The sequence below is a fragment of the Telmatherina bonti genome (genome assembly GCF_933228915.1).
Source record: "Telmatherina bonti genome assembly, chromosome: 19".
NCBI lineage: Eukaryota > Metazoa > Chordata > Actinopteri > Atheriniformes > Telmatherinidae > Telmatherina > Telmatherina bonti.
Window position 1 is genome coordinate 15,241,708 of NC_136617.1, and position 26,906 is coordinate 15,268,613.

Below are 26,906 nucleotides of genomic sequence, written 5' to 3' on the forward strand. Positions count from 1 at the left end.
GTTTTCATGATCTATAAGCCACAATCAAAATTTCAAGAAATAAATGTTTGAAATATTTCACTACATGTGTAATGAATCTATATAATATATGGCTTTCACATTCTGAAATGAGTGACAAAAAAATATTGAACTTTTTCATAATATTCTAATTTTCTGAGATGTACCTGTAGATGGCATCACTTAAAGAAACATGTCCATACAAATCACCTGAAAATGCTGTGTTATATATGCCAGGCCTGTAAGTGGTGCTGCAACACTGCCACAGAAATCCAACAAAAGCAGAGAATAAGACCTGGCTCACGCGCATAAACTTGTGTGATTTAAAAAGATAAATAAAACAAAACACATGAAGAAGATTATGATGTAGAATTAAGTTGAAATGAAAACATTTGTTCAGACTGACGAGAAGGAAAAGATTTGTAGCCTCTGCATCATGAAAGTAACACTTCCACCCCTTAGCATTCACTCACAATGAAAAACAAAACAAAACAGAGCGATGTATACATACATATAAGTAAATATGTCCTGCACATTTGAACAAATAGCAACACAGCAGCAAGGCAGATGTATGTGTGCTGCAGAGCCTTTATCTGGGTGTGAGAACAGGTTTGATTGGTTAAAAGGCAGTTCATGAGATAGGATTTAATAGTGGTGTATGTGGTGTGTGAGTGTACCAGATGTTATATCCCTCACTGATAAGCACAGATTGACCAGAAGTGGTGCATCTAAGGGGGACCTCTCTCTCTTGTGCCTCTAGTGGTTCTGCAGATTTTAGTGCGACATATTCTTTCAATGGTGGTACCAGTTTATCTAATATGTCATGAATACAACAGACATATTTAAGTTTTTATCATTTTCAAAGATAAAACACATTGTCACACTGGCATGGTGGAACATTGTGGCCAGCGGTCTGATATTTCTGAAATTGTGCCAGTTGAATTAATATTTCTGAAGGTTAAGGACGAGTCCAGCATGACTCCAAGGTATTTACGTTATGCAGATAATTCCAGCTATTCAACTTTTTAGAATGATTTCATTGAATAAAAGTTTTTTGAAGGTTGTTTAGTAAACATTGTGCGTGCATACTTTATTGTTTAACAGGCAAGATTTGCTGAGTCAGGTATGAATTTTTAGACATTCCAAGACATTTTCTAAAAACGGTAAATCTGCCTGGAGCTTTATGGTCAGCGAAGGTACAGTAAGATCTTCATCCACATTACCCAGGTGTTCATCCAGGCTTGACGTTAAGGTAAATGAATGTTTCTCATATATTCTCATAATGAAAACCTAAATAAAAAAGACAAACAAACCCCTTTTCTTTTTTTTTTTTTAATAATGTGCAAAAGACCGCTCAGCCAAGGATTGTGTTTTGACATTCAGAAGGAAGCAAAATTCAAAAGCTATGCGACATATTCTGAAACACATCAGAGGGTGTTCAGCTGTGTAAACTGGCTCAACTAGACAAAAAATAGAAAAGGGCCTTTTTGTATTTCCTTAGAGGAAGTTTTCTGTGATATGTGAAAAATGAAGCTGTCATCTGAAGTCACAGAAGAGGTTTCAGAAGTTTATGAGTGGGGGTGAAGAGAATCCCACTGACTTAATTAGGACAGTGTGAAAACTAGAAGGTCTTTGATTCTGCTTTCACATCTCTTTTGATGTGAAAAAGCAATTTTATGCTGAACTTTTTCTGGTTTTAGGACCTTTTGATTCAAATATTGGTATAATTCTTTTGTTCACGTTGGTGTTGTAATTTACGAAGGTTGGTTTTTCATTTTGTAGCGTACATTTTGAACGAGGTGGTAATATTATTTTGTGGTATACTGTAACCATCCAACAATATCTCTGTCGGGATTTACATTAGAGTAAACTCAGATGACACATTTATTTCCTGGAGCAGTGGGCAGACCCTTAAAGTTTGTCCCAATTTCTCTCTTTCTTTTTTTTTTTTTACCCCAGCAGTATCTCTATCCATGTGTGTTGTCAAAAGTATCAAACAAAAATACTTTTCCATATGAAACATACTGAGCCGAAGACTTGAATTTTTAAGTATTACCATATAAAGTGAGAAATGGGTGCTGAAACTGACTGAAACAGGCCAACATACATAATTGTACACAGATAATTTGCTTGAAAGTATACAAAGTATACCTTTATATATTTACAGTTAAAGTGAAGGTGGAAGATGTTTAAACTGGTATGTACAGTCATGTCATCAACCCTTCTGGCATGTATCGGCTGTACTTCCTGTTATTCCTGATCACCTACGGTTTTTACTACCTTTGCCAAGCGGAGTTAGGCTTTTGTCTGCATTTGTCTTTTTGTTTTTTAGCAACTTTGCACAAAAACTACTGAACAGATGTTTATCATTTTTGTTGTTTCTAAGAATGTCTTAGTCTTAGTCCAACTTAGGTTCCATTTCATTTCTGGCGTGATCCGGATCACCATCTGCATCTGGGAATGTTTTTGAAAGATTTTTTCTCATTGTGAGATACAGCCTTTTTCAGTGTCTATACATATAACTCTATAATAAAAAGTCAGGGTGCTTGGTCAAAAATTACAGGAGACATTGCCAACAGGCTTTACAAGATATCAAAGATAGATTCCTGCTAAAATCTGGATACTACAATCCAGAACAGGAAGAAAATACGGGATTTTTGAAATATAGGATATAAACATGCAACAAACATTACAATGTAGCCAAAGCACTGTGGATTCATTGTCAGTGTATCTAGGAATCTAATAGTGTATCCATATAAAATGAATGTAAGACGAGAACATGAGGTGGAATCACAGTCTGGGAGGAAACAAACTCATTGGTGGAGGCTTGTGCTCTCCAAGTGCTCTCCAAGTGCTTTTCTAGTTTATTTAACCCCAGAACACTATAACACTACGAACACTCATGCTACATTGATTATCACTTGCAGCTCCTACCACATTCGTGTTCTAGGGTTAAACAGACTTCAGAAACAGTTCGTTGGGCTTCATGAAGGACATTTCAAAGCTCTTCTTTGCTGCTTTTTGTTCCATTCTCCCATGCCGCTTCAGTAATATTGAGGTCTGGACTCTGAGGAGGAACCATTACTCCATAGGACCTCTTGCTATTGTTTCAGTCCAGTTTTTGTGTCATGAGGCAAACCAATCTTTTCTCTCAGCTTCCCTTCCTTCAGAATGATTGCATGACAACAGGCATTCCATGGAGACCATTTCCAATATAGCTACAGTGAACAGTAGATGGTCAAATGCATTTTTCAGGTCTTTGCCAGACTTTCTTCTCCTTCTATTTATTAAGGACATCACTTTTAAATACTGTTCTAGACCTTATACTTCTTCTTTGTACTCTTGTGTCCAGCTTCCCTTTTCTGTTTGCAGAGTCCACACACTGAGCTGGGATTAAATTAGTTTCTGGCAAATAGACTTTTTGGAATGAGCTTGTTAAAGCTAATATATTTTTCTATGTCCGTTAAACAATATATCTTTACCTATTTTCACAGTTGAAATTCAAGAAAATTGAAGCATTTATGTTTCTTTGTGACAGACAGCTAGTAACAAAGCGTGTAAAGGATTGATTTACACATTCTTTCTTGGCTACGTTGTCATGTGTAGACACAACACTGGTTAATCCCTTGAGTTATTTATGCTTGATTGATTCAGAGGTCATTGTTAAGACATGACCCCATAAAATGTTCTGGTTGGAAAGGGAAACTATAAAATGAGAGAAAAAGCAGCCGACGTTAAAAGACAAAACCTTGAAAGACTCACATGCAAGCTATCTTAGGGTACCAGTGTTCAAAAAAGGTGACAAAAATGTTTGGTTTCTTGGAAGCAGGTCACTCTTAATGCACTGGCAGTATTTACACACAGTCAGTCACAAATCTTGCTGCTCCTACACATCAGTATGGATGAGTAGAAAAATGACTGCTCCCATGCCTGATGTGATGAACATATGAGAAGTTTAAGAAGAGGATATTCTCAGTGTTAATGAAAAACAAAACAAAACTGTTTATACTGCATTCCTCATACATATAGAAAACAACAACGGTAATTATACTGGTTGTTCCATGATATCATACACTCACCAGCTGCTCAGCATGATACACTTCTCTTTTTCAGCGTTGGACCCTGTTTTGTCTGTTTGGTAAATCTTAGTGGTACAGATTCAACAATGTGTTGGAAACATTTCTCAAATACTTGGTCCATATCATAGACTGTATATAAAGAGAGGTCCATATTAGCACGATAGCATCATAATACCATCAGAAGACAGTACATGAAGGGACTGACATGGTTGACAGCAACAATACCCATGTTGGCTGTGGTGTTTAAACTGTGCTTATTTGGGACTGAGGAGGACCCAAAGTGTGCCAGAAAATATACCCTATATCAGGGTTGTCCAAAGTCGGTCCTCCTGCAGGTTTTCAAAGTAGCACTGGATCAACATACCTGAGTCCTTCTGCACAATGACTCATATCCCTTCTCAGACCTTAGCAGGGATTTATGGAGAACTTGTAAGATTGTCACCCTTGAGGACCTGAACAATAGCCTACATCATAATTTCAGAATATAATCACAAAGTATATGTTGTGTTTGTTTTTTTCCCCCCTGATAGCATTTAAACTGTAATGTAATACATTGTATTGTTCTACAGACCTTTGCAATTGCAATTGATCTCTTATTATATACCCTTGATGGGATTGGTGATTGTCTGCATGCAACATTCAATCTTACTGCTCCTGTTCATGAGATGTTTTGATGCAATTACAGCTTAGAAAATAAATGGAGAAAAAAAACCCCAAAAACTAAATACCTTCAAGCTTTTTCTTACAATCTTTGGTTTCCTTCTCTGTTATGGTAATATGTGTGCGACAGGACTGCATTGTAATATCCGGGGGCTGGTCCAGAGTGGAGTGGGAGTGTCTGCACTCGGCTTTGCTTCCTAGCAGGAAAAACGCTGAAGCGGACACACTTTGACACCGCCACGGCGCTCGCTGCAGAGCAGAGCAGGCTTTCAACACACTCAGGATTATGTCAGCTTCCCAACGCGCCGAGAGACGCGTGAAACAGCGGCGCAGTGCAGTCAGCGCATTTCCAAAGCCTCTGCTTTAGCTCAGCAGACACACACACACACACACACACACACACACACACACACACATCGCTGTGTTTAACACATGCTTTGCTGAAATCTTCCTGACTAAAGCCGCTGCCTCTGGTCCGTCCCCATCCTTTCCTCCCCAGTCTTCCTGCTCCTCCTCCTCCTGCTGCTCTTGCCGTCCCGTCGCCAGGATGGAAAAGACCCTCTGCAGTCCGCATCCCGGGACCAACAAAACCAACTCCTCCTCGTCGGACCACCGCAGGAGCTCATTATCTAGGAAGCCCAGCAGTCGGAGTGGGTCGCACAGCCCAGGCTCCGGCTCCATGGGAAGCTCTGGCGGAGCAGGAGGCAGCCGGGGAGCTGTGCAGGGCAACAGCATGAATTTGCAGCAGCAGGCGCGCAAGAGGCAGCTGGAAGGAGTGCTCAGCAAATACACCAACCTGATTCAAGGATGGCAAAACAGGTAAGTGTTGAATGGACAGAGGAGGGAAAGTAGTGTTTGTAAGCAGTCACTTTGGGCTCAGTTGGTGCGTCGTGTTGTTATTTGCCCCGTCCACGTTGCACTTTTACCACCACGTCACAGCAAGGGGAGCGAGGAGGGGTGGAAAGGAGAGGAACAGGGGGTTTACATCACAGAGGCAAATGACTTCACTTGGCTGCAAAACCAAGCTTAAAGATATACAAAAAAAAACAACCAAAAAACGTTTTGGTCCCAGAGAAACGCTGACTTTCTCTGTTTATACTGAGCATGAATTTATTTGGTGTGAAATTTGGACCTGAAACTCTTTTTAAATCAACTTATTAATCAAGTGCCAAAAATAAACATTTGTGTTATTTCAGGACCTCTGATCAGTAACTTGAGATAGTAACGAGAAAGTCATTTTTCCACAGAGCAACCCGCTTTAGGGTATTTGTTTTTTTCAGCCCTGTTAATGGCCATTGCCATTTTTTATCGCTTCATGCTTTTACACCTCCTGGAAGGCTCTACATGGTTGTTATTGCCTTTTAGTACAGCACAAACATTTATAGTCAGAGATAAATTTCTGGACTTTCACCCAGGAAACTGAGGTTTGTGTCCTTTGAGGGTTTGATCCTTTTAACTTTTGTTCTGAGCTGTTTTCAGTCTGTGTTATTTTTTCGTACTTCAAAACTGGGCCAGGTTTTGAAAAAGGTCAATATTTGATTTTAAATCGACCCTTCCATTTAGAGATACTGGCAAAGCTTTAACATGTGCTTTCACATAAATAATACTGCAGAAAGTCTCCTGATCTGAATCTGCTTTTCAGTGATCAGAATGAATGAGGAATATTTTCTGAGATAAGTTGTTATTAAATTAATCAGAAGTTAACTATCAGTATGTTTACCTGCAGCAATATATGGTGAAAATTTTTGATGGAGTTGCCAAGATGAGATAGAAGTGTGGGTGGCCAGTCAATAGATTTGACAAACTCAATACCCATCAGGATATTGGCTAACTTTGGTTTGAAAATCTATGTGTGAAATACAGGTTTTCTGGTACTTCTGGAAACAATCAAAGTACAAATTTGATACAATTCCTCTGGCCACATCTATATGGAATTTTTAATTCCGAATCAAAGTTCATTTCGCTTTAATCTGATTTAAAAAAGACCATGTAAACACTTACTTCTGAATGAAAAATCCACTTGGACTTAAACGTAATTCCGAAGTAAGTGGCTGGTTTATTTCGCATTTTAACCTCTCTGTCACGTAAACCTTTACCGCTCTAAGTTTATTCCGATCGTTCTGCTCCTTACCTCGTCCCATCCCGATGATGCGCATATTCCCTGTCTTGTTGTGTCTCCTGTGTCATTGTTAGTCGGTTTTCCTTCTCCTTCTCAGCTGCTGGAAAAAAGTGAAGTAGTATTCTTGTTTCGAGCTGGTGCTTCAAAATATAATCAAAATAACAGTGAAACTGGTTCCTTTTATGTAGTTTTCCACATTATGACTGAAAAGAAGACAATCGGGAAGCAAACTTTGTAAGTATGTCACGCCCGCCCGCTGTCCAATCAGAACCTGTCCCAACCCGCTGATCTAAAGAGGAATTAAGTAAAGACGTGCTTCCATGTAAACATTCATTCGGAATTATTATTTCCATGTAAATTTTTAGGGGAATGCTGTTCATTTAGAATTATTTCATTCCAAATGATTAATTCTAAATTAAAAAAACATCACATAACTGTACCAATGTCAAAAACAAAATTCTGTGTACAGATTTAAACATTTTACAAGACATGAACTTTGAAAAAGTTAATTTACATTACATACAGACAAACAAACAAAAAGCCCACATATTCTCTCAGGAGAAAGAAAGGCTTTAAACATTAGTCATGTTGCAGAGGAAATACCATTGATCAACCAGGTAACACAAAGGCAGCTGTTCCTGTAGCGGCTGGAATCCACTGCTTCAAGTGTGTCTCTCTTTTTTTTTTTTTTAAAGGTAACAGAGGGTTTCCCACTAAACATTCAAACCCCATCCACCCCCCTCATCCCACTTCTGGCCATATTTCACACACTGGTTAGCCACATATATAATGTTGGATCCACTGAACACACGCATCTGTAACATCTTTCTGTCATCAACCATTAATTCAGAAAACACATTTATATTTTATTACAATATTCAGCTCAAATTTAATTATATAACAATTATCAAATGCCTATGAGCAACCCAAAGTGCTTTACAGAGGACAGAAGAACATGACAAGGACAAAACAAAACATAAAACAATATTATTAAAACTGAATATCTTGTAAGTTGAAAATAATAAATATTAAGCTAGATCATGCTTATAGTGATGTTGGTGATACCTATGTTAATCAACTTAATAAGTTACCCATCAGAACTTGGGTGGCCACAGGGGTGCTAACACTGAGACAGTAAAATGCGAAGATTCGTTGAGTTTTGGCCTCTTGTTTACATGGTAACAAGAGTTTTTGGTTTTGACGCTGCAAAAGTTGAGAATGGGCTCAATAAACTGGAATCTTTTGGTGACGTTTACGTCTGGTGAGGATTCAATGGGCACATGGGTTTTGTTGTAAAGTACTTGTGTGTTTTGTCTCCATGAAAATATTTTTTTTAATTCAACTGCTGAGTGAATCAAGTTTCATTCAAAGACACAAATGGAAAAGTATTTGGTTTTGTGTGGAAATGTTTGTGTGTAAAACAGTCTAAAATGGGCGTGTTGACATTTATTTTAGCAAAGCTGCATATGAATTAGTCAATTATGGAATTTACTTTCTTTTTTTTGTATGTTTGGGCAAAAAAAACAAAAAAACAAAAAAAACCCAAACAAACTTCTTTTTAAATGAGCCAGCTAATTTATTAGCATATTATATCTCAGTATATTTGTAGCTGACTATGATGGCAGCAGTTATCTGATGCTAACTGGGTAGTTTATTCATACTAAAAAAAAGTCTCATCACAAATCATGAAACTATTCTTTAGTAGTTGCTATTTTTTTTAACTATTTATTCATTTAAGTAAATACATCACATTTAGCTAGACCATGCTTATATTATAGCAAGTTAGCAAAGTTTGCACTTCATATTTTTATTTATCTATTCATTATTATTTATCTATTTATTTATTTTTTTGTTTTCCAAAATTTACCTGTGGATATCTCATTGTTTGTCCCACTGTGTTGGCCGTGTGATGAACTGGCACCCTGTCCAGGCTGTGCTACCCGTGTTGTCTGTGATTGTTGGAACAGCTTCCCCACAACACTTAATATGGACCAAGCGGTTTAGAAAATGAAAGAAAGAATGAATGAATGGATCTCATGGCATTTAAATTAACTTGATTCTACTTTAACTTTACTTTTGATTAAATATTTTAAATAAGGATTTTATTAATTTAAAACATAAATGAAATAGAAGATTAATCAAAATGGAAAAATTGAAACAGCAAATGTATCATGTTATGTTGAATGCTTGGAACAAACAGCCGTCTTGTACTCTATGCTCTCTTATTCCTTCTATTAGCATAATTAAATGAAGTTAATGGAAGTAATTGTTGCCTGGTTAGATTTTGCTGTGTTTGAGTGAAAATAGTTACATTTTGTGAACAAGGAGAGAGGAAGATGAATAAAGATTAGCATTACCAAAGGTAATTGAAATACATCACTGTATGCAAGATCTGAATATTTTTAATAAAAAAGAAATGAATAGAATGCCTTGATTGTCTTTATACATATGTACATGGAAATTAACATCAAAATGTAACTTCATGCTATAAAATACAGAAAAGGGGGAAAAAAGCAGTGTTTTGATCAAATTTGACCGTTTCAAAATCAAAACCCTTTTTTTTTTTTTTTTTTAAATATTTATTAAAACAATTGAATAATACTTATTCCTTCCAATAATATCTTCTGCAATTTGTGTTTTATTAAGTTGTGTTTTATTAGTGGATTCTGGGATACAATAATATTAAAGTGATTTGATAGGACAATACATTTGATGATGGGGTTAAAAGTGGACAAATATGATTTTATAAGCTGATCATACATTTTAAATATAGAAATCACTTTTCTGAATTTAGAGTTTATGATCTGAGCAGCCTCAGAGAGAGCAAGATTACAACGTGGTGTCTTTATAAACAATGCATGATGTCAACTTCATCTGCGTTTAACAGATGGGGATCAGTAGTTTTTTATCAGTTACCAACATTGCTGTCAGTAAAACAGATGGATGATTAATAGTTGAAACTTTAACATAGTTTTCAATTTCTCAACAGCCAAAATTATTTTATTTTATTTTTTGATTTTATTTTATTTTATTTAGTATACTTCTGGCTTTAATTAATTAGTATTAATTCAACAGAAAAATCTAATTTAATTTCTGACATGAACTTTTCAGTTTTAATAATGAACCTTTTAACATGTTAAATCCTCAAAAATACAGATTGCTTCTTCTTACAGCTCTTTGTTGACAAAACAAGAGGAAAACCAGCCTGAGTCCACATTTGTTTGGAATAGATTACTGCAGTGGCACATATGCCCTGCTACTTTGTTTTATGGCTTTGAGTGTATTGATATAATTCCAATATCCTGTGAATATCTGATAGTTTGTTGCTCCTTAAGCACCACAGCCGCTCTCATAATGAAGCGCAGGATATCTCAGCAACAGCTGCAAGATTACAGCAGTGCATTATTGTGTGACTGTGCCTCATGAAGCATTTATGGGCTCATTCCCTGCCTCGTCCGATTTACTTCTTTCAGACACAGACGAGAGTTGTTATCATAAGAGGCTGAGTCAGGTTTTGATTTTAAATTTCTGCTGCGGCTGATGTTGATGTTGTTTTGATCTGCATGTGAAACATCTGGTCCTGTGTATGTATCTTCTTGTTAAATTCCTGCTAAATACTTAAGTTTAATTATGCAAGATTTCTGCACTTTAGTTTTTGAGTGATTTTGTTTTTGTTTTTTTTCCTTGCATGGAAATGGATTCATTTCTACCTACTCATAAAAATATCTCACTTAAAGTGTCTCGCTGTGACTATAGTGTAGCAGTGCTGCAGAGAAGAAGAAGAAGAGAAAGCTCAGGCTGTATGGAAGTGTGTATAATCTAGGCTTGATGCCAGTCAATGTGTGAGGGGAAGGGTATGGAGAGGCGGAGGCGTAGAGGAAGAATGACTGCTCCCTGATCTATAAACTGACAAGGGGAAGATGCTCTCATCTGCATCCTAATGTGCATCCACATCTGGTTAAAAAAAAGGCACACATTTCAAAGAGAGAACAGCAATGTATTGATTATAATACCTCTAAATAGGAAGGTTACAAGAGATCGGTTTGTTCGCTGTGGGTCATGCTACCTGTCCTGTGTCCGTTTCAAATAGCATCAAGGTGATGATCTATTCCAAGGAGAGACTCCTTTTCAATGCTCTTGCTGTTGCTGGTGTCAAGGCTGTGAGAACTGAGAGGAGTAACTGTGTGGATGCAGATACATTTGTAGACACTGAGTCAAAAATCCTGAAGCTAAACTTGCTGATATACCATTCTTGCTTTACTGTAGTGTTATCTACGAAAGAAAGGAACGCACATAGTTCACTAATATGAATTTGTTGTTGGCTGTTTGCAAGAGGATGCAACTAGTCAGAGGAGAGAGTATATTGGTACTTGAAATTATGTTAAACCTGTACATCCTAGGATTATTATGTTATTTAGATGTTTGCCTTGTGGTTTTGGTGGGTGAAGGAAGATCTCTGCAAATTGTTAGCTGTAGTATTTATCCTGATTGAACTGTACAGTTTCTGTGTGACTTGTGTTAATAAGATGCACTTTTTTTTGTTGTTAAAATACCAAACAACTTAAATTTGTTTTAAAAAGAAAAGCTTTGTGTGGTTTGTAAACAACAGAGATTAAAATTTGTGTGCAGCTGAACTTATTTTAGGAGGAAGAGGAGTATCTGGGCGATCCATCGTTGTGCAGGTGTTGAGTGTTTACCGTTATTAACGGCTAATATCTGTAAGTGCCTGCAGCTTTTAATTATAGAAACATTGGAAGGAGGTGAGGTTGCACTCTGCCGGATAGCGGTTGGAGTGATTATGGCTGTCAGTCACGTTTCGGTCTTCATCACACGGAGGAACTAATCGTGTGTTTATGTGTGTTTGGGGCTGCCTGTGTCGTGGTGGGCAGCAGACTTGAGTGGAGCTAATTCTGCCAGTGTGTGGGTGGACATGTGTTAGCGTGAAGTGCTGTTATGTAGTGTAGGTGCTGTGTGTGTGTGTGTGTTAGTCAGGAAGATATACAGACTAGCTGTTAAATGCTTCTACATGTGTTTATGTGCAGTTTATGCTTCACTTGTGACTTAAATGTGGATTTATACTGTATGTCTGGATGTCTGGATAGCAGGTCATGCTTTAGTGTTGTAATGGTGTGCTAAGTGTTAGCTTAGAAATCTGCCACACAGCTCTTTAAGTTCCTCAGTTTTACAGTGAACTGACCAAATTCCCAAGTTTTTAGATCTGAAGCTCACAGTGCATCATGATATATCTGCAGTGGCTGAGTTGTTCTGTAACCTCTCGGCCATCATTACCACAAAGTTGTTGCAGAAAAATGAGCTCATTTCAGCTTGGCCTACAGTTTATTTATCATCAGTGACGGTGACATTGTTTAACTCCTGTCGCTAATAGAGTTAATTTAATGCAATGACCAAATCCAAAAGCTGCGAGGAGCAGATGGCTGCATCAGTGCCGCTGTTTTTTTCACAAGAATTCAACTTGAAACAAAGAAAAAACAAGGAAATGTTTTAAAATATTGGTTAGTGGTAACAAGTAAGGAGGGCTGAGACAACACGATATTCTTTTCAAAGTTAATATGAAGATACAATTGAAGAAAAAAACTAATAGAATAACAGGAGCAGCAAAAGATTATGGATGTTAACATGTCAGCCTATAAACATTCAAACTTTAATTTTATTGTAAGCTTTTTTAAAATGCTTTGTTTAACATGCAGCCCTGTGTTTTTATTCATTTTTAGGTGACAGTCGAGCATTATTTTGTTGTTAATTTAGATTTTTGAGCTGCAGAAATGACAATAGTCAGCCTCATTTGAAAGCTGAATGCAGTGGCTGCAAATAAAGCAAAATAGTCTCATTTTGAATATTAAACCATCGGCTGGACACAGATTTTTGTTAATGGAAAATGTTATCATGGTTAATGACAAATTTGCTTCAAAATGAGTAATATTGATAAAATGAAATTAAAAAAAAAAAAAACATGTAATGGATTTTTTTTTTTCCTTTTTGAAAATTTAGCATCACAGCAAGCAGAATGATGGTCTGACTGCTGTGTTGTGTCAAACAAATTTACCTTAGCCAAAAGGGAGCTTTTTCGATTTGAGACCCCTCTTGATAATTTAGGTATTATTCTTTCTTTTTAAATTTTTGACATTAAATATGAAATATTCTCATACACTACACAGGTGATACGGTTTGGCAGGCAAAACAAGTAACCCACTTCAGTATGTGGTGTTGAGGTGTGTTAGTGAGAGCTGTATTCCACTTCTGCACCTGTGGATGTTGATTAGTTGGCAGAAGCTGCTCTTCCACTACACGGAAACTAGCTGTAATTGATAGACCTGTTTTTCATGCTGTTGCAAGTTAATATCTTAGCTGGGTGAAAGGTATACGGCAGGGCTACTCAATTTGATTCCAAAAAGGTCTCTGTCTTCAGGTTTTGATGTTTCTGCTCCAGCACAACATCACGGTGAGGTTCAAATCAGGATGATAGGGTTAGGGGTTAGGGGATGACTCCATCTTCATGTAGGAGGGGGGAAAGATTGCTCAAATCTTATATCCATGACTATTGCACCTGGACTTAAGCCTGTTACATACAGCGAGAACTTTTTTCTTGTTCTCGAGGCTCCGAGAAGAAAATTATGTCATTTTGTTCTCGCGGACGTGTTTGAGGACAGTCCTTGACACACCAGGCTGGCAGAACTTTTTTCTTGCTGAGCTGCGAGAAGTATCGTGTGATTGGTCGGACACCTGAGGTGGGTGTCGTTAACACAGAGAAAGCATGAAGCGGAGTTGCTGCTTCTGTGTGTTTACTGTTGCAGGTAAAACAGATTGTTTTGATAAAACAGCTGATAGAGGTGGTGAGAAAGTACAAACATTTTTACATGTGGAACTAAAACACTTGGACCCAGCCGCGTGCACAACCCGCCCTGCCGCGGACGAAGTTGCTTGTTAAATATGAAACTAGAAACTCAGAGAGCGGAAACCTCCACCAAGCACAATGTTAAAGAACCCTTTTAAAAAATTCCTGGATCCAAACGGTGATCCGGATCACCACCAAAATTTAATCAGTTCTTCATTTTTACATTTGCAACAACTCTTGAAATATTTATAAAAATCCATCCGTAACCTTTTAAGTTATCTTGAGCAAAAAGACGCCGGGGAAAACAACCTCCTCGGCGGAGGTAACAACTGGGTTCGCACATAAAAGCAGACATCTGCCCCCAGCAGTGATCCCTCTCCGCTGCAGACGTGCTTCTCGTGTAGTATGTATGGACCTGATGAACAAGACGTTTTTTCTTGTTCTTGCAGCCTCGAGAACAAGAACTCAGTTCTTGCGTCTCGTGGAGGATGTAACAAGCTTTAGTCAGAGGTTTGTTAAAATATGTTGTGGAAAAGCACTGGGTGTATTCAAAAACTTGATTTTATATCAATTTTACCACTTAATATTCTTAGGAAGCAAATTTTACCTTTGGTTTCAATGATTCTTGCTGAATCCTTTTTTTTCCTTCTTCTGTTATTCAGTTTTACTTTTGCCATTTTTAGAACTGGAAAAAAATTTGTTTCCTAAATAAGTTTCCTTGTCTGCTAATAACAGCGCCGCTACTCCCACGTAACTTAAAGTTGCTCAGTGAGATCTTAGCATATATACACAACTGAACGTTTTCCTGTGTTGCTTCCATCCAAAATTAGCTTTTCTTGCTGAGATAATGCCATATTCAGATTTTAAAAACAGCATTAATAATAACTTTGTTTCTGGACACACTATGACAAAAATAGTCAGAAGCTTAATAAATAAGAAGAATAAATGGTTAGATGGTTGGATTATATTTACAGCTGTGACAAGGCAACTACATGCTTAAATGAAGCTCGTCTGGCTGAGATAACGCCAAATTAGTTTTTCTTATTACCTTTCACATTTAGCAACTACTGCTTCTCATGTTACTAATGTTCAATAAACACTGAATGCTTTGGAAATAACGGGAAGTTACGTCACCCTGCACATACGTCCCAGTAAATTGAGTGTAGGACTGGTAAATGTAGACAACGATCTTTTGAATATTGTATATATATCTATATATAGATATATATAGATATATATATAGATATATATCTATATATATATATATATATATATATATATATATATATATATATATATATATATATAGATATAGATATATATAGATATAGATATATATAGATATATAGATATCTATATAGATATATATATCTATATAGATATATATAGATATAGATATATATATATATATATATATATATATAGATATATACACACACACACCTATATAATACATATATATTTTTATATATGTAGAGTTGCCAGGTAGGTTGTTTACAAGTGGTGCATTAAAAATACATGTTTTTCCAGACACAATGAATGTTCGTGATTACAATATTAATCAAAATAATCATGATTATTATTTTGGACAAAATTGTGCAGCCCTACTTTGCACTGCATTTTCATTGTATATAAAGTGCTTTGTAAATAAAGATTGATTAATTGACTTTCTAGGTACTGTTCCCTCATGGTACTTTTACACTACATGCTATCTAGATAGATAGATATATATATATCTATATATATATATCTCTATATATCTATATATATATATCTATATATATCTATATATATATATATATATATCTATATATCTATATATATATATATATATCTATATCTATATATATAGATATATATATATATATATATATATCTATATATATATATATATATATATATATATATATATATATATATATATAGATATAGATATAGATATATATAGATATATAGATATATATATATATATATAGCCCCCTGATGGTTGGCAGACTACTGGTTGAGAACCTGAGCGATCACAGGCGCATGCAGCAGAACTCGCGTTTTGAATGTAAATATCAAAAGACACTCAGGTTTATTTAATTGTAGCCATCAAAATCGTGATCATGATCAAAATCCGATTAATTGTGCAGCCCTAGTGCAAAGTGCTTTACATTAAAAGCATAGAAGACAAAAACAATATTACATATCAAATCCCCTAAATCAAGAGCCCTTGAAACCCACGTATACACAACATAGCGAAGACATTGTATTATGTCTCAAGAGGTCCTGTCCCAACACTATTACTGTGTCAGGAAGCTAAAAAACTAGAAGACATTAAGATTAAATAAAAAATTTTATTGACTGAAAAACATCAAACATAAAAATAAAGATGCAGTAAGAAGTAAGTTTAACAGAAAAAAGACATCATGTATAAAAGTTAACATGTAGAAAAGCGCTCTACAAGAGCAGTACATTTACTTACTTCTTCTTTTGCCCTTTTACTTGTCTGTTTAATTTTTTTCAGTGCTGATGTATATACAGTTGTCACCTGACAGCTAATTGATTATCTTCTGGAGATATTTCATATTTTATCTTTAGAGCTTAGTTGTCTTGGCTTATTGCACGAGTAAGTTGTTCTTCTGACTGAATGATTCATACGTCAGTGTTAACAGGCGTTAACATCAAAAACTAAACAAAAATGCATTCTTCTGAAAATAGTCAGGTAGGAAGACTGGAATTGAAACAAGTGAAAGACATGGATCCAGTTTCCAAAGACAATTTTTAAAAGACCACCGGAAACACTGAATATTCTTACACTTTAGAATATTGTAAGAGTATTGAGGTCTTGAATGGAAATATAAAGGAATTTATGCTCTTTCTGCCTTTTTTTCTTTTAAATTTTCACATCAGTGATTATGTTGATATTGTTGTCATCACATGTTTGATGTAAATGATGATTTTTACTGATTTGTTTAGTCGGATTTAAGAAACAGGTTTCAGATTAAAGGCGTTTGAAGGCTGCCTTTTGAGTTACTCGTCCATATCTGCGGTTCAAGAAGATGGACAAAAAATTTCTTAAGTAAATTTATTTAAGTGATTTCTAAAGCTGTGAGACTTACCTGCTCTCTCCTGCTTGCTGCAGCCTCATGCTTCCGAAGGCTAAAAGCTTGTTGTAAACAAAATCTTTGGCTGTCCAAGTTAAGTAATAACAGTGCTCTGACATGAGAGACTAAATATCAGGCCCAAGGTTGGCTCTCCAGCATCATTCATCATGTTAAAGGTCTGCAGTATGCTTTAGCTGCAAAGCCATGTCTGCCTGAGGGTCAGCGGTTAAAAGGCATCCATTCTGCTGACTGGAGAACGGGGGAATAGGACTTCAGTTACTGTATGTGCAGTACAGTACATGCAGTGTGTGAGGGGAGACAAAGAGAAGGCTGGATGTAAACCGACGCAGGCAGATTTTTCCCTGCTTGGCTGTGGTTGACATAAATCAGCAGATCTGTTGATGGAAGAGAGGAAGAGGGGATCAATTTTCAGACAGAGGTATTTGCTGCATCCTCTCTGGGAGCATAAGAGGTGAAAAAGCCTCATGTGAAGGATGAAGTAATAGTTGATATCTTAAGAATTTTATGATTTTATCCTCATCACAAAATGGCCTGATATAAGAGGAATGTTCGTCTTTGCTCAACTTAAATGGGAATACGGCACATGCACACTGAATTTGTGACTTTATCTTCTTTGGATGAGACTGGAAATGAGATCGATGGTGTGGGGTGTTTTGAAATATTTTGACATTTCTGGCGGGGATTTTTAAAAATCTGAATAACTCATTTTATTCAAAGCATTGTGTATTTATTGGTTAGCTGGAGTCCAGCCTCATGGGTCTAAGTATAGCCTCAGTAAGTTTAGATTAGATGCACACAGATCAAACTAGATGAAAAATGTGACATTATTAAAACCAAGATGAGTCCAATGGGAATCAGGTGTGTATTCATCACGTATTTGCAACATATTTTATTTTTAGTTTCAGCATGTTGTGAACCACCACAATCAATTTGTTAAGATCTAAGTGCAATGTGTGTGACAAATCAATGTAAAGGCATTTCTTGTATTACGGCCAAATGACGGCTGATTCCAGTATGGCTGATAGATTCCTAAAGTCATCAGCCAATCATAATTTTCATTACCTGTTTTTTTTTTTTTTCAGGGAAAAAGGAAACCAGATTAAAAATGCTACTGAATGTGTTTAATCATAAGTGTTTTTATTTCTTTAGATTTTTATTTTGGCCGTCCAGCATTTTGGAGTGTTTTAGATAAAGTCAAAGTTGCATTGGCGCACACAAAAATAACCAAACAAAAACGAAGGAAAAAAAAAAACCTCCAAAAAAACCCCCAATTAATCATCTTCATTCCTTCTTTAATCGCCACTTATCGTCAGAACTTGAACTGTGATCATCAGTTCTGGTCTGAATCTGAGCTGCTCTGGATATTTTCCGTCACCCTCAGCTCAGTGTGATGAACTCTGCAGGAGAGCAAACTATCTGCATGCCAGATCTCAACAGCTTTCACCCCCTTCTTTGTCATCAACATTCTCTTCTACCTTCTTTCTTTTATCTTTCACACACACGACCTCATCACTGAAATATTTTTTCATTTTTGTCTCATTAATCTACAGGTCCTCTAGGTTCTGCTGGAGGTTTTTTCTTCCTGTTAAAAGGGAGTTTTTTTTTCCCCCCTCTCCACTGTCATCCTTGTGCATGCTCAAGATGGGGGATTGGATTGAAGTCAAGATTTGATGCAATCTGTTAGTTTTCCTTATCTAGGTTATTTTTTAATGAAGTGGCTTGAACTGATGTGTCTGTAAAGTGCTCTAAGATGACGACGTTGTGAAGTGGTGCTATACAAATAAAGCTGAACTGAATTTATTTAAATTTTGCTCTTCAATGAGCTGCACTTAGTTCAGACAGGCAGTAAACGGCACCAAACACAGTAAAGTAAGTTCCACCAGTAAGTGTCACATACCAATCGTACCGCTAAGTTTTCCGTTTTACCTGCCTGAACTGGTTTTAATCCACATTTGGGAGGCATTCATTTAGAGCCTGGGCTAAGACAACATAACTAAGAATTAGGGATGTTCGTTATTGGCTTTTTTTTTTTTATTTCTGATATACCGATTTTGTCCAACCCTTAATTTTCAATAATGATATCAACCGATATTGATATTTTTGGCGCAAGCAGTGCCAGACAAACAAAAGTATCTAAAAAATGATAAATGAAATCTCTTATATTTTGTCATTTTAAATTAGGAGAGATATAGCTGAATAGTTTGATATATAATATGTGCATATTGTGTAAAAGTTGTTTTGTTAAAAAAAACTAAAAACCTATATCAATCATTTCCGATATTGCATTTTAATGCAGATATTGCCCAATAATATCAGACATTTTTGCGAAAAATATGAGACGGAAACATGAGTGTAATGTTGATGTAATAAGATTAAGAGCCAGTAATTAGCAACATGCATTAGGCCTAAGCAGGAAGTTATTCCACGTTTTTATCACTTCGTGGTAGGAATAGATTTTTTTTAAAGAAAAATATCAAATATTTTTTGTTCTTTTCCTAAAGGTTTTACAAAACTTGACCCATGTCTATGTAGGAAAAAATAAAAAAATTAATAAAAAAAATAATAAAAAAGGACCAATTCACTAATCTGTGATTTAGTCATATGCAGGTGAGCTCCCTGTTGCATCTGTTCTGATGTTGATTAAACTTGTGATTATTGTAGCATAAAATTATTAGCATTAATTAAATCACAGCTTTACAGGTTTGTGGCATGTGCAACGTCATTTCTGTGCAGTGCTAAGCTGTGTACAACCCCCCCCCCCCCCCCCCAAAAAAAAATGGTTGTGCTGGAGGAGTGCTCAAGATCTCAAATAATTTATTTTATGCTCCTTTAGTTTTTTCAGTCAAGTCTGAATGAAATGTCATACATAATAAAACAATAAGTACAACTCAGATGTATCAGAGACATCTAAAAAATGCTCTAGTTCAGTCATAGAAGCGATTTTTACAGAAACATCAGATGATATTATAGACTGCATGTTACGTGTTTGTTTCCATACGTAGCATGTCTTAAAGATTCGATCATATGGAGTCCCTCAGAACACGTGTGGGAAAAGGACTGAACACCAGGTGTGAATCCACATACTTATTTCTGTCCACTTTTGTTGGAATCACATATAATGGATAATAGCTTCAGGTCCAAACTGTCTTTATGTGGTAAACTGAAACCCAGTAGCAGTGCTTGTGCGCAACACCCATGAGACATGTATTACAGAGAACACCTGTGAAGTGGAGTGGACAGGTGCTATCTTGCGATTGCTTCAATCATCACATCGAGAAAGGAAGGAGCCACAGCTGTGTTCTTATCAATAACAGCAGCTTGTGCAATCATGGATGAATCTCAGGGAAAATATGATGATACAGGGCCAAGGTTAACCAGCACACCGGACAAAGATGACTGCTGCTACCTCGGGCTGCTGTGCCCTCTGGGTTGTGTTGAGCTGTGCAACCAGAACGAATCATTAAACAGAGCAGACAGGCCAGTTTGGTGAATGTCATCCAGTATCCTCTTTGGCTGCAGGCGATGAAATGTGTCTATTTCAGTGTGTTTTCTAGTTTAAAAGTTGGATTTGCTTTGAATCTTCCACAAAGAGTTGATTTGGTTCTGTAGAGATTAAATGTGTCTCCTTGAAGGAGTCCTATCATGGTATTTGGAGTTTTCTGAGCTTTCTACACTGTTACAGTGTTGAATCCTCATCAGACATGTGAACGGCACTGTTTTTTTTTATCACCTAAACGCATGTTTGAGTTTGAGTTTGAGTTCCAGCACTCTTTCCGTTCGGTTTCCATGGCAACGAAAAATGCATCGTTTTAGAGAGTTTTTTTCTATTTGGAAATCCTTGTGACGTCCCGGGGGATAAGGTTCGGTGATTGGTTACCTTCTACTGGTTAACAAGGGCATGTACAAATACATCAGGCAGGTGGAGAACGTCGGATAAAGTTATTTCCAACGATGGCGAGATGGCGAGATGGCGAGGCGATGGTGAGTTTACCAAAGAGAGACATCCTGCTGCATTCGTTGCTGTGGGTTGCTGTTTTCCACTTTGTTTTCAGGCTCTGATTCAGGTTCCAACATGTAGGGCTGTATGCTGTGTGTTGACATTGTATTTTGTTTTTTTAATTGAGTTCATATTACCCTAATCCTTCTGTTTATGAGATGTTACAATGACGGCGAAATCAGTTGCGGTGCGCGCTCCCGATGTAGTGCAGTGGCAGCTGACCAATCAGTGGCAACTTATATCTCGGCTTAATGCGGAAGAGTCTCAATCCACTCGTTTTGCCCACAGGCTGATCTGACAGCCTACGGAGAGGGTCGGTCTGAAGTAAATAAAGTGGTTTGTGACAATAACTCGCTCAATCCCAGCCCTTCTGGGCTCAGAAATAAAAATAAATTAGCCTGAAATGCACAGAATAGTTCCATTTTCATCACCAGGGAGAACGTGTAAGATTAGATCAGGGGTGGCCAAAGTCGGTCCTCGAATGCTGCTGCCCTGCAGGTTTTTGATGTATCCCTGTTCAAACACACCTGGCTTCCATCAAATGGATCCAACAGCCAATAAAGTTCTGCACAATGATCAGTTTGAGTCAGGTGTCCTCAAGGACAGAGCACCCCTGGATTAGATGTTCACAACTCAACCTCTGTGTTCTGCTCACAATGACCACACTTACCACTACCTATTTGGAGTACAGCTACTGGCTTGATGTTAAAAGCAGCCATTAATGTGCAAAAAAGGAGTGCTTTAACAGACTCTGCTTGAAAGAGGGCTGTGGTTAAAAATATCCTGCGGGAGTTGTTGCATGAGAAGGTGACAACTTCATTTTTGCCACCTATCTTTTGCCTCATCTCCCCTTCATTCATATCCCTCCTCGCTTTCTTACTCTCTCCCACATCATGAAAAGTTTGTCAACAGTAATATTAAAAAAGTTTTCCCAGTAAACAAGATAATGAGGTCATAAAACAAAATGATGATGACACTAACTGTGCATCCTCTATTTCCCTCTGTGCTGTTTTTTTTTTTTTTTTTGCTGGTTCATTACTTTCCTAACTTTCTTTTGTTGGCTGTCTGTCTTCTTCTTCCATGCAGGTACTTTGTGTTAGACCCAGAGCTGGGCCAGCTGCAGTACTTCATTAATGAGCAGGGAAAGAGCCAGAAGCCTCGTGGGTCCCTGCCCCTGATTGGTGCCTCTGTAACCACGAGTGACGAGGCTCCACACATGTTCATTGTAAACTCTGTCAATGGGGAGCTGTACAAACTCAGAGGTATGACCTCAATGCGTCCTCCGCTGTCTGTATATGGCAAAGAACAAACACCATGTGGAGTGTGTGTGGACTGCATTGTTCGTACTTTGGTGATATGATGGAAACTACTTCCATCACAGCAGCAGGGTCTTTCACTTCAGGCTGTTCCATTTGATATTTGTAAGGTTTTGAATGTTTAATGAGATATATATTTATGAAAGTAACTATTAAGTAATAGTTTTATGTTATGTCTAAACTAGCTTGTATTAGACCTTCTGTAGAGTACATGTTTAACTCCAAACAGGGATTTCTGTAACAATCTACCAAACATACCGAGGTATTTTGCGACCTTATTTCCCGATTTTTCCCAAACTATTCCATGAAGACAATACAACAGCCTTTGTAGACCAAGTATTTTACTTTACAATAAGTTTTTTGCCCAAAAAAACATGACTCGTAAAGACTGTAAAGTATAATCACTTATTTTTCTAAGCTAACTTATCGTAGTGGTTACAGCTCATTAGCTAGGTTTCCATTGTCAGTTTTGAAGAAGTGAATAAAGAAAAAGTGAATAAAAACCTTCAGTTAAGATGCTAATGATTATACTTTTGCTTTGTGTATATTCTGTCTCTTTTGAGGAATATGGCCCGATGGGGGAATGGCCTTAATGTCATGTTAAATGATATACCCACAACTCCTTTTTCCACCGCGAGTTTCCAGCTCTTTTCACATTGATAATGTTTCAGTGTGTGGAGTCACCCATTTACTGCATGCCACGACACTTTTCTGATTGGTGTTCCAGACAGCCCTTGGGTTATGCAGGTCTCAGCTTACTTTGTTTAGACTTTATGATGCTCATTAAGTAAATGTAAATAAAACAAAAATAGAGCAATTATTTAAATTACGAGGTTCCATATAAGCCTTTACAATGCGTAATGCGGAGGCTGAGACGACGCCTCAGTGCGTGTTTTTTTATTTTTATTTTAATTGAAAAGTCTATTTTAATTGCCTGTACTGCTTTTCCATTAATATGATGTATAATACATGTATTTAGATAGTTATTTAGTGAGTAAGGGGGCATTTAGGGAATATTTAATGGTAGAAATAAGAATTGAGGGTTATGCTGCGCCGTAGGAACGAAACCGAGGACCGCCTGTATTTCTAAGTCATGAAGCGTGTTATTACCAAATGACATAGCACACAGTACAAACCTGACAGCTGGGCTATCACAAACACTAGATTGGCTTTTTTTATTCTCAAATACTTTTCATACATCTACAGATTGCGCCGACGCCTTTTTAATATACAGGCTTGTCAGATTGTGTGTCGGACCGGCCCAGGTCAATAAAATAATAGGAAGCAAAGACCAGCTAGGATTTCACTGTTGCTTCATTTTTTCTGTTTTCTTTACATTTTAAGCGGTCAACATTTAAAAAAAAAAAAAAAAAAAAAAAAGCCATCTCTTTCTGATATGGATTATTTTTCATTCCAGAGTTTTGTCTGGTTCATCAATACGTTTGTGGAGTCAGAGCAACATTTTGAGCCGATCAGCATCCCACATTGGAAGCTACGGGTGGCTTTTAGGTTTGGGGAAAATATACGATCACGTTACTAATTCTGTTTAATATTTTGGGAATCAAGTTGTTTAGAATTTGCTTGACTTTAACAAATGCTTCATAATTTACTAAGTAGTTTTTTTTTGATTCAGGAAATGAACCAGCTCACAGAACTGATGGGAGAAATTCGGCTTAAGTTTCTGTCCATATGGCTGCTTTTTCGTTCTTCATATCTGTTCTTCTTTGTGTACATTTACATAGTTTCATATGTATCCCTTTCAAGCGGCTGATTGACTAAGAGTGCAGTTTTAACCTAATCTAAAACAATTCCCAACCAGCTGATTGAGGAATGTGTTGTCCAACCTTTCATTAATTTTTCTTTTATTTAATTTTTGGTTTTTCTTGGAAATTATAAAGTGTTTGTAAAATAGTCATCTATAATAAATCCCAGTAGACTAAGGGCTCTTTTTTGATCCCTTTTGTGTGTTGCAAACACTGTCAAATGTCGCTGCCCACATACTCCCATAATTACTATAATTGTTAGGCTGTAAGTACGTCTAGCAAAGGCCACTGTGAAGCTCCGATTTCATTTCTGAGTTCCAATATTAGTTTCAGAGAATAGCAGACATGTCATAGTTGGTTGATCAGAATGGTGCACATTCTCAGAGAGACATTAAAAAGAGGCAGTGCAGTAGACGGTTACGGTTTCGGCAGACCTTAAATACATCACAGCTTCTTTGTTCCTTTGGCTGGTCCCATGTGAACGATACTGGGCAACGCTGCCGCCATGATTTCTGATGGTACTTCTTCATTTGCTACCTCTAGGTATGCATCTGTAAGCCCCCGGAAAACTGTCAAATACACACAATAATTACCAAAGACAGACAAAAGAGTTAGTCTCTGAGCCTCCTTAATGTTTAACAGAGATGATCTCTAATGTGTCATCAGCGGTGATTTTAGCTGGAAAAGAAAGTTTCTCCTTAACTTGATTTGATGGAATTATTAACCTTTATACATAAATTTCAAAGTTACATGTGTATTTAGATTGCAATCTGTTATACTATAAACATATACATTTTATTAATTTCCAAGAAAATATTGTACATGTAAAGAACAGTTTTACTTCTAATGTTTAAATATAAAAAATAATATCTTCTAGAAAATGAATTATTTCAAGTTTTGGGGAAAAAATGCACAGCATATCTGACTGTCAAGTCAAGATCTGACGCTAGATTAGCCATCCTGGCAGAGTAAAGAGCCGTTCTTCAGCTGGAGCGTGTAGCTGGTTACTGTGCTTAAGGCCTTTGCCTTCAGTGACCTGTATCCATCCAAACAAAGGCAACTCCTTTTACTGTTGCTCCACTTGAGATGCTGGAATGTCCCCTTACAGTCTAGAGGGATAGGATATCAGAATAACTTGGCCTATATTCCTGAATAACGCAGTGATCCGGTGAATTGAGCTGAGAGGAAACAATGATCCTACAGAGAAGAAGAATTCAGGCTCTGTGCAGTAGCTCACAGGAAGATGCATTTCCATTTCCAGCACTTCAGTGCAATGTGACAATCACCAGGAAAGTTGCTGCCATGCAACAAATTTCTTCTCAGCCATTCAAACTCTACATCTAAAGCGGCCCAGAAGTCTAATGATCCTGATTACAAAGAAATAAACCTATGATAAATATTTTCACTCTATAATTTCTTATATAACAGGACAAAATGTCTGAAATGCGTTCATCAACTCTGTGGTTGAGACTGGCTGCTTTGCCCTGATCTGGTTACCATGGGAACTCCTGGATGCAGACCTGAAGGGGATAAAAGAGTCATTTTAAGGTTCAACGGGGAGTCGTTTTCCCAGCTCTTCAGGTTTAGCTGTGTAATCTCACCATCTGTGTGGCTCCCTAGCTTTAAATGGCACTTTTGCTTTCATGCTCATATCTTTTCACAAAAGAGCTTCAAGCAAGTTTTGTTATTTCTGTTTTTATTTAAAAGCTGATGTAACATATCCTGATGTTTTTCTGGCTCTAAAACAAAGAGATTGCAGTTTTCTCCATGTTGTTTGTAGGGAAACTTTAGTGTATGTTGAGGAAAGATGAAAAATGAAGCTATTAATCATATGAGCCTCAGTTAGTCAGCCAAGGTTTTATTTGTTTATTTATTAAATTTTCAGCAAGATTCAGACAGGTTCATTAAAATACTTCACACAGTCTTAACTGTACATTCAAATACTTAAAATGCAATATTTTAAATTGGCTGTCAAAATGAAATCCAAGTTAAGCTTACTATGATGCTACCTGGTGACCCTGGAGTTTTTTTTTATGTGGTTTCTTTTGTTTGTTGTTAATAAGGATTAGGAGTTTAGTGAGTTTGACACTGACTCGTGAATTTTTGTCTCAATATAAAGCCTGTATCGACCAGATTATGATGGTTTCTTCAAAGAAAAACCATTACTTCACTGTTTTTAAAGGACTACTTTGACATCTTTCATTGTATTTAGTAATATTTAATTTCTCAATATTAAGCCATATATATTTGAATAATGTACATTTTTCACATTTAATTGTAAAGATTAAGGACATATTAAGAAATAAGCATAAATAACAAAAAACTGTTGGCAACAATTTTGACTTATTCAGTTGCAGTGTTTACTTTGTACTTAATATTTTCCTTTTTAATCACAATTTTCACACATTTAAAAGGGTTAATTTTGGGGATATGTGTGGAATAAAACCTTAAACAGTTCGTTTTAGCCACAAAAGTAACAATTACTTTTTTTAAATGTTACACTCTAAAACTTTTACACTGTAAAAGTAAATCTTGTCATCTACGCCTCAAAAGAATAGTCAAACATTATATTTATATGTATAAAACAAGGACTAACACACATAGATTGTTTTAACATCAATACTTGCTGATATCCATCCATCCAACCTAACGCTTATCCAAGGTGGGGTTGTGGAGGTTGCAGCTGAAGCAGAAAAGCCCACACCTCATTTGCCTGGCCACTTTTTCACACTCCTTTGTGGGAATTCCAAGGCATTCCCAGGCCGGTTCAGAGAAATAATTTCTCCAGGGTGTCCTGTGTCCCGCAAGGGTCCCTTCCTGGAGGGATGTGCCTGGAAAACCTCACATGGGAGATGTCCAGGAGGCATCGTAATCAGATGCCTGAGCCACCTTATCTGGCTCTTCTTGATATGGAAGAGGCAGTAGTTCTACTTTGAACCCTTTCTGAAGGACTGAGCTTCTCACCTTATCTCTTAGGAAGAGTCCAGACACTTTGGAGAAAACTTACTTTGG

The 26,906-nt window shown here is 36.9% G+C and overlaps 1 protein-coding gene across 1 annotated transcript in view; it reads left to right on the forward strand.

Annotated features, from left to right (window-relative positions):
• Window positions 1-5,283: 5,283 nt before the first annotated feature.
• The window catches only part of osbpl10a (oxysterol binding protein-like 10a), a gene marked incomplete at its 5' end in the record, with an annotated part of 99,862 nt that continues 78,239 nt past the window's right edge, over window positions 5,284-26,906 (forward strand). Inside the window, 2 exons of the mRNA XM_079258572.1 lie at window positions 5,284-5,555; window positions 21,902-22,077. Coding sequence (XP_079114698.1) covers window positions 5,284-5,555; window positions 21,902-22,077 — 448 coding nt within the window. The remainder of the gene's footprint in view (window positions 5,556-21,901; window positions 22,078-26,906) is intronic.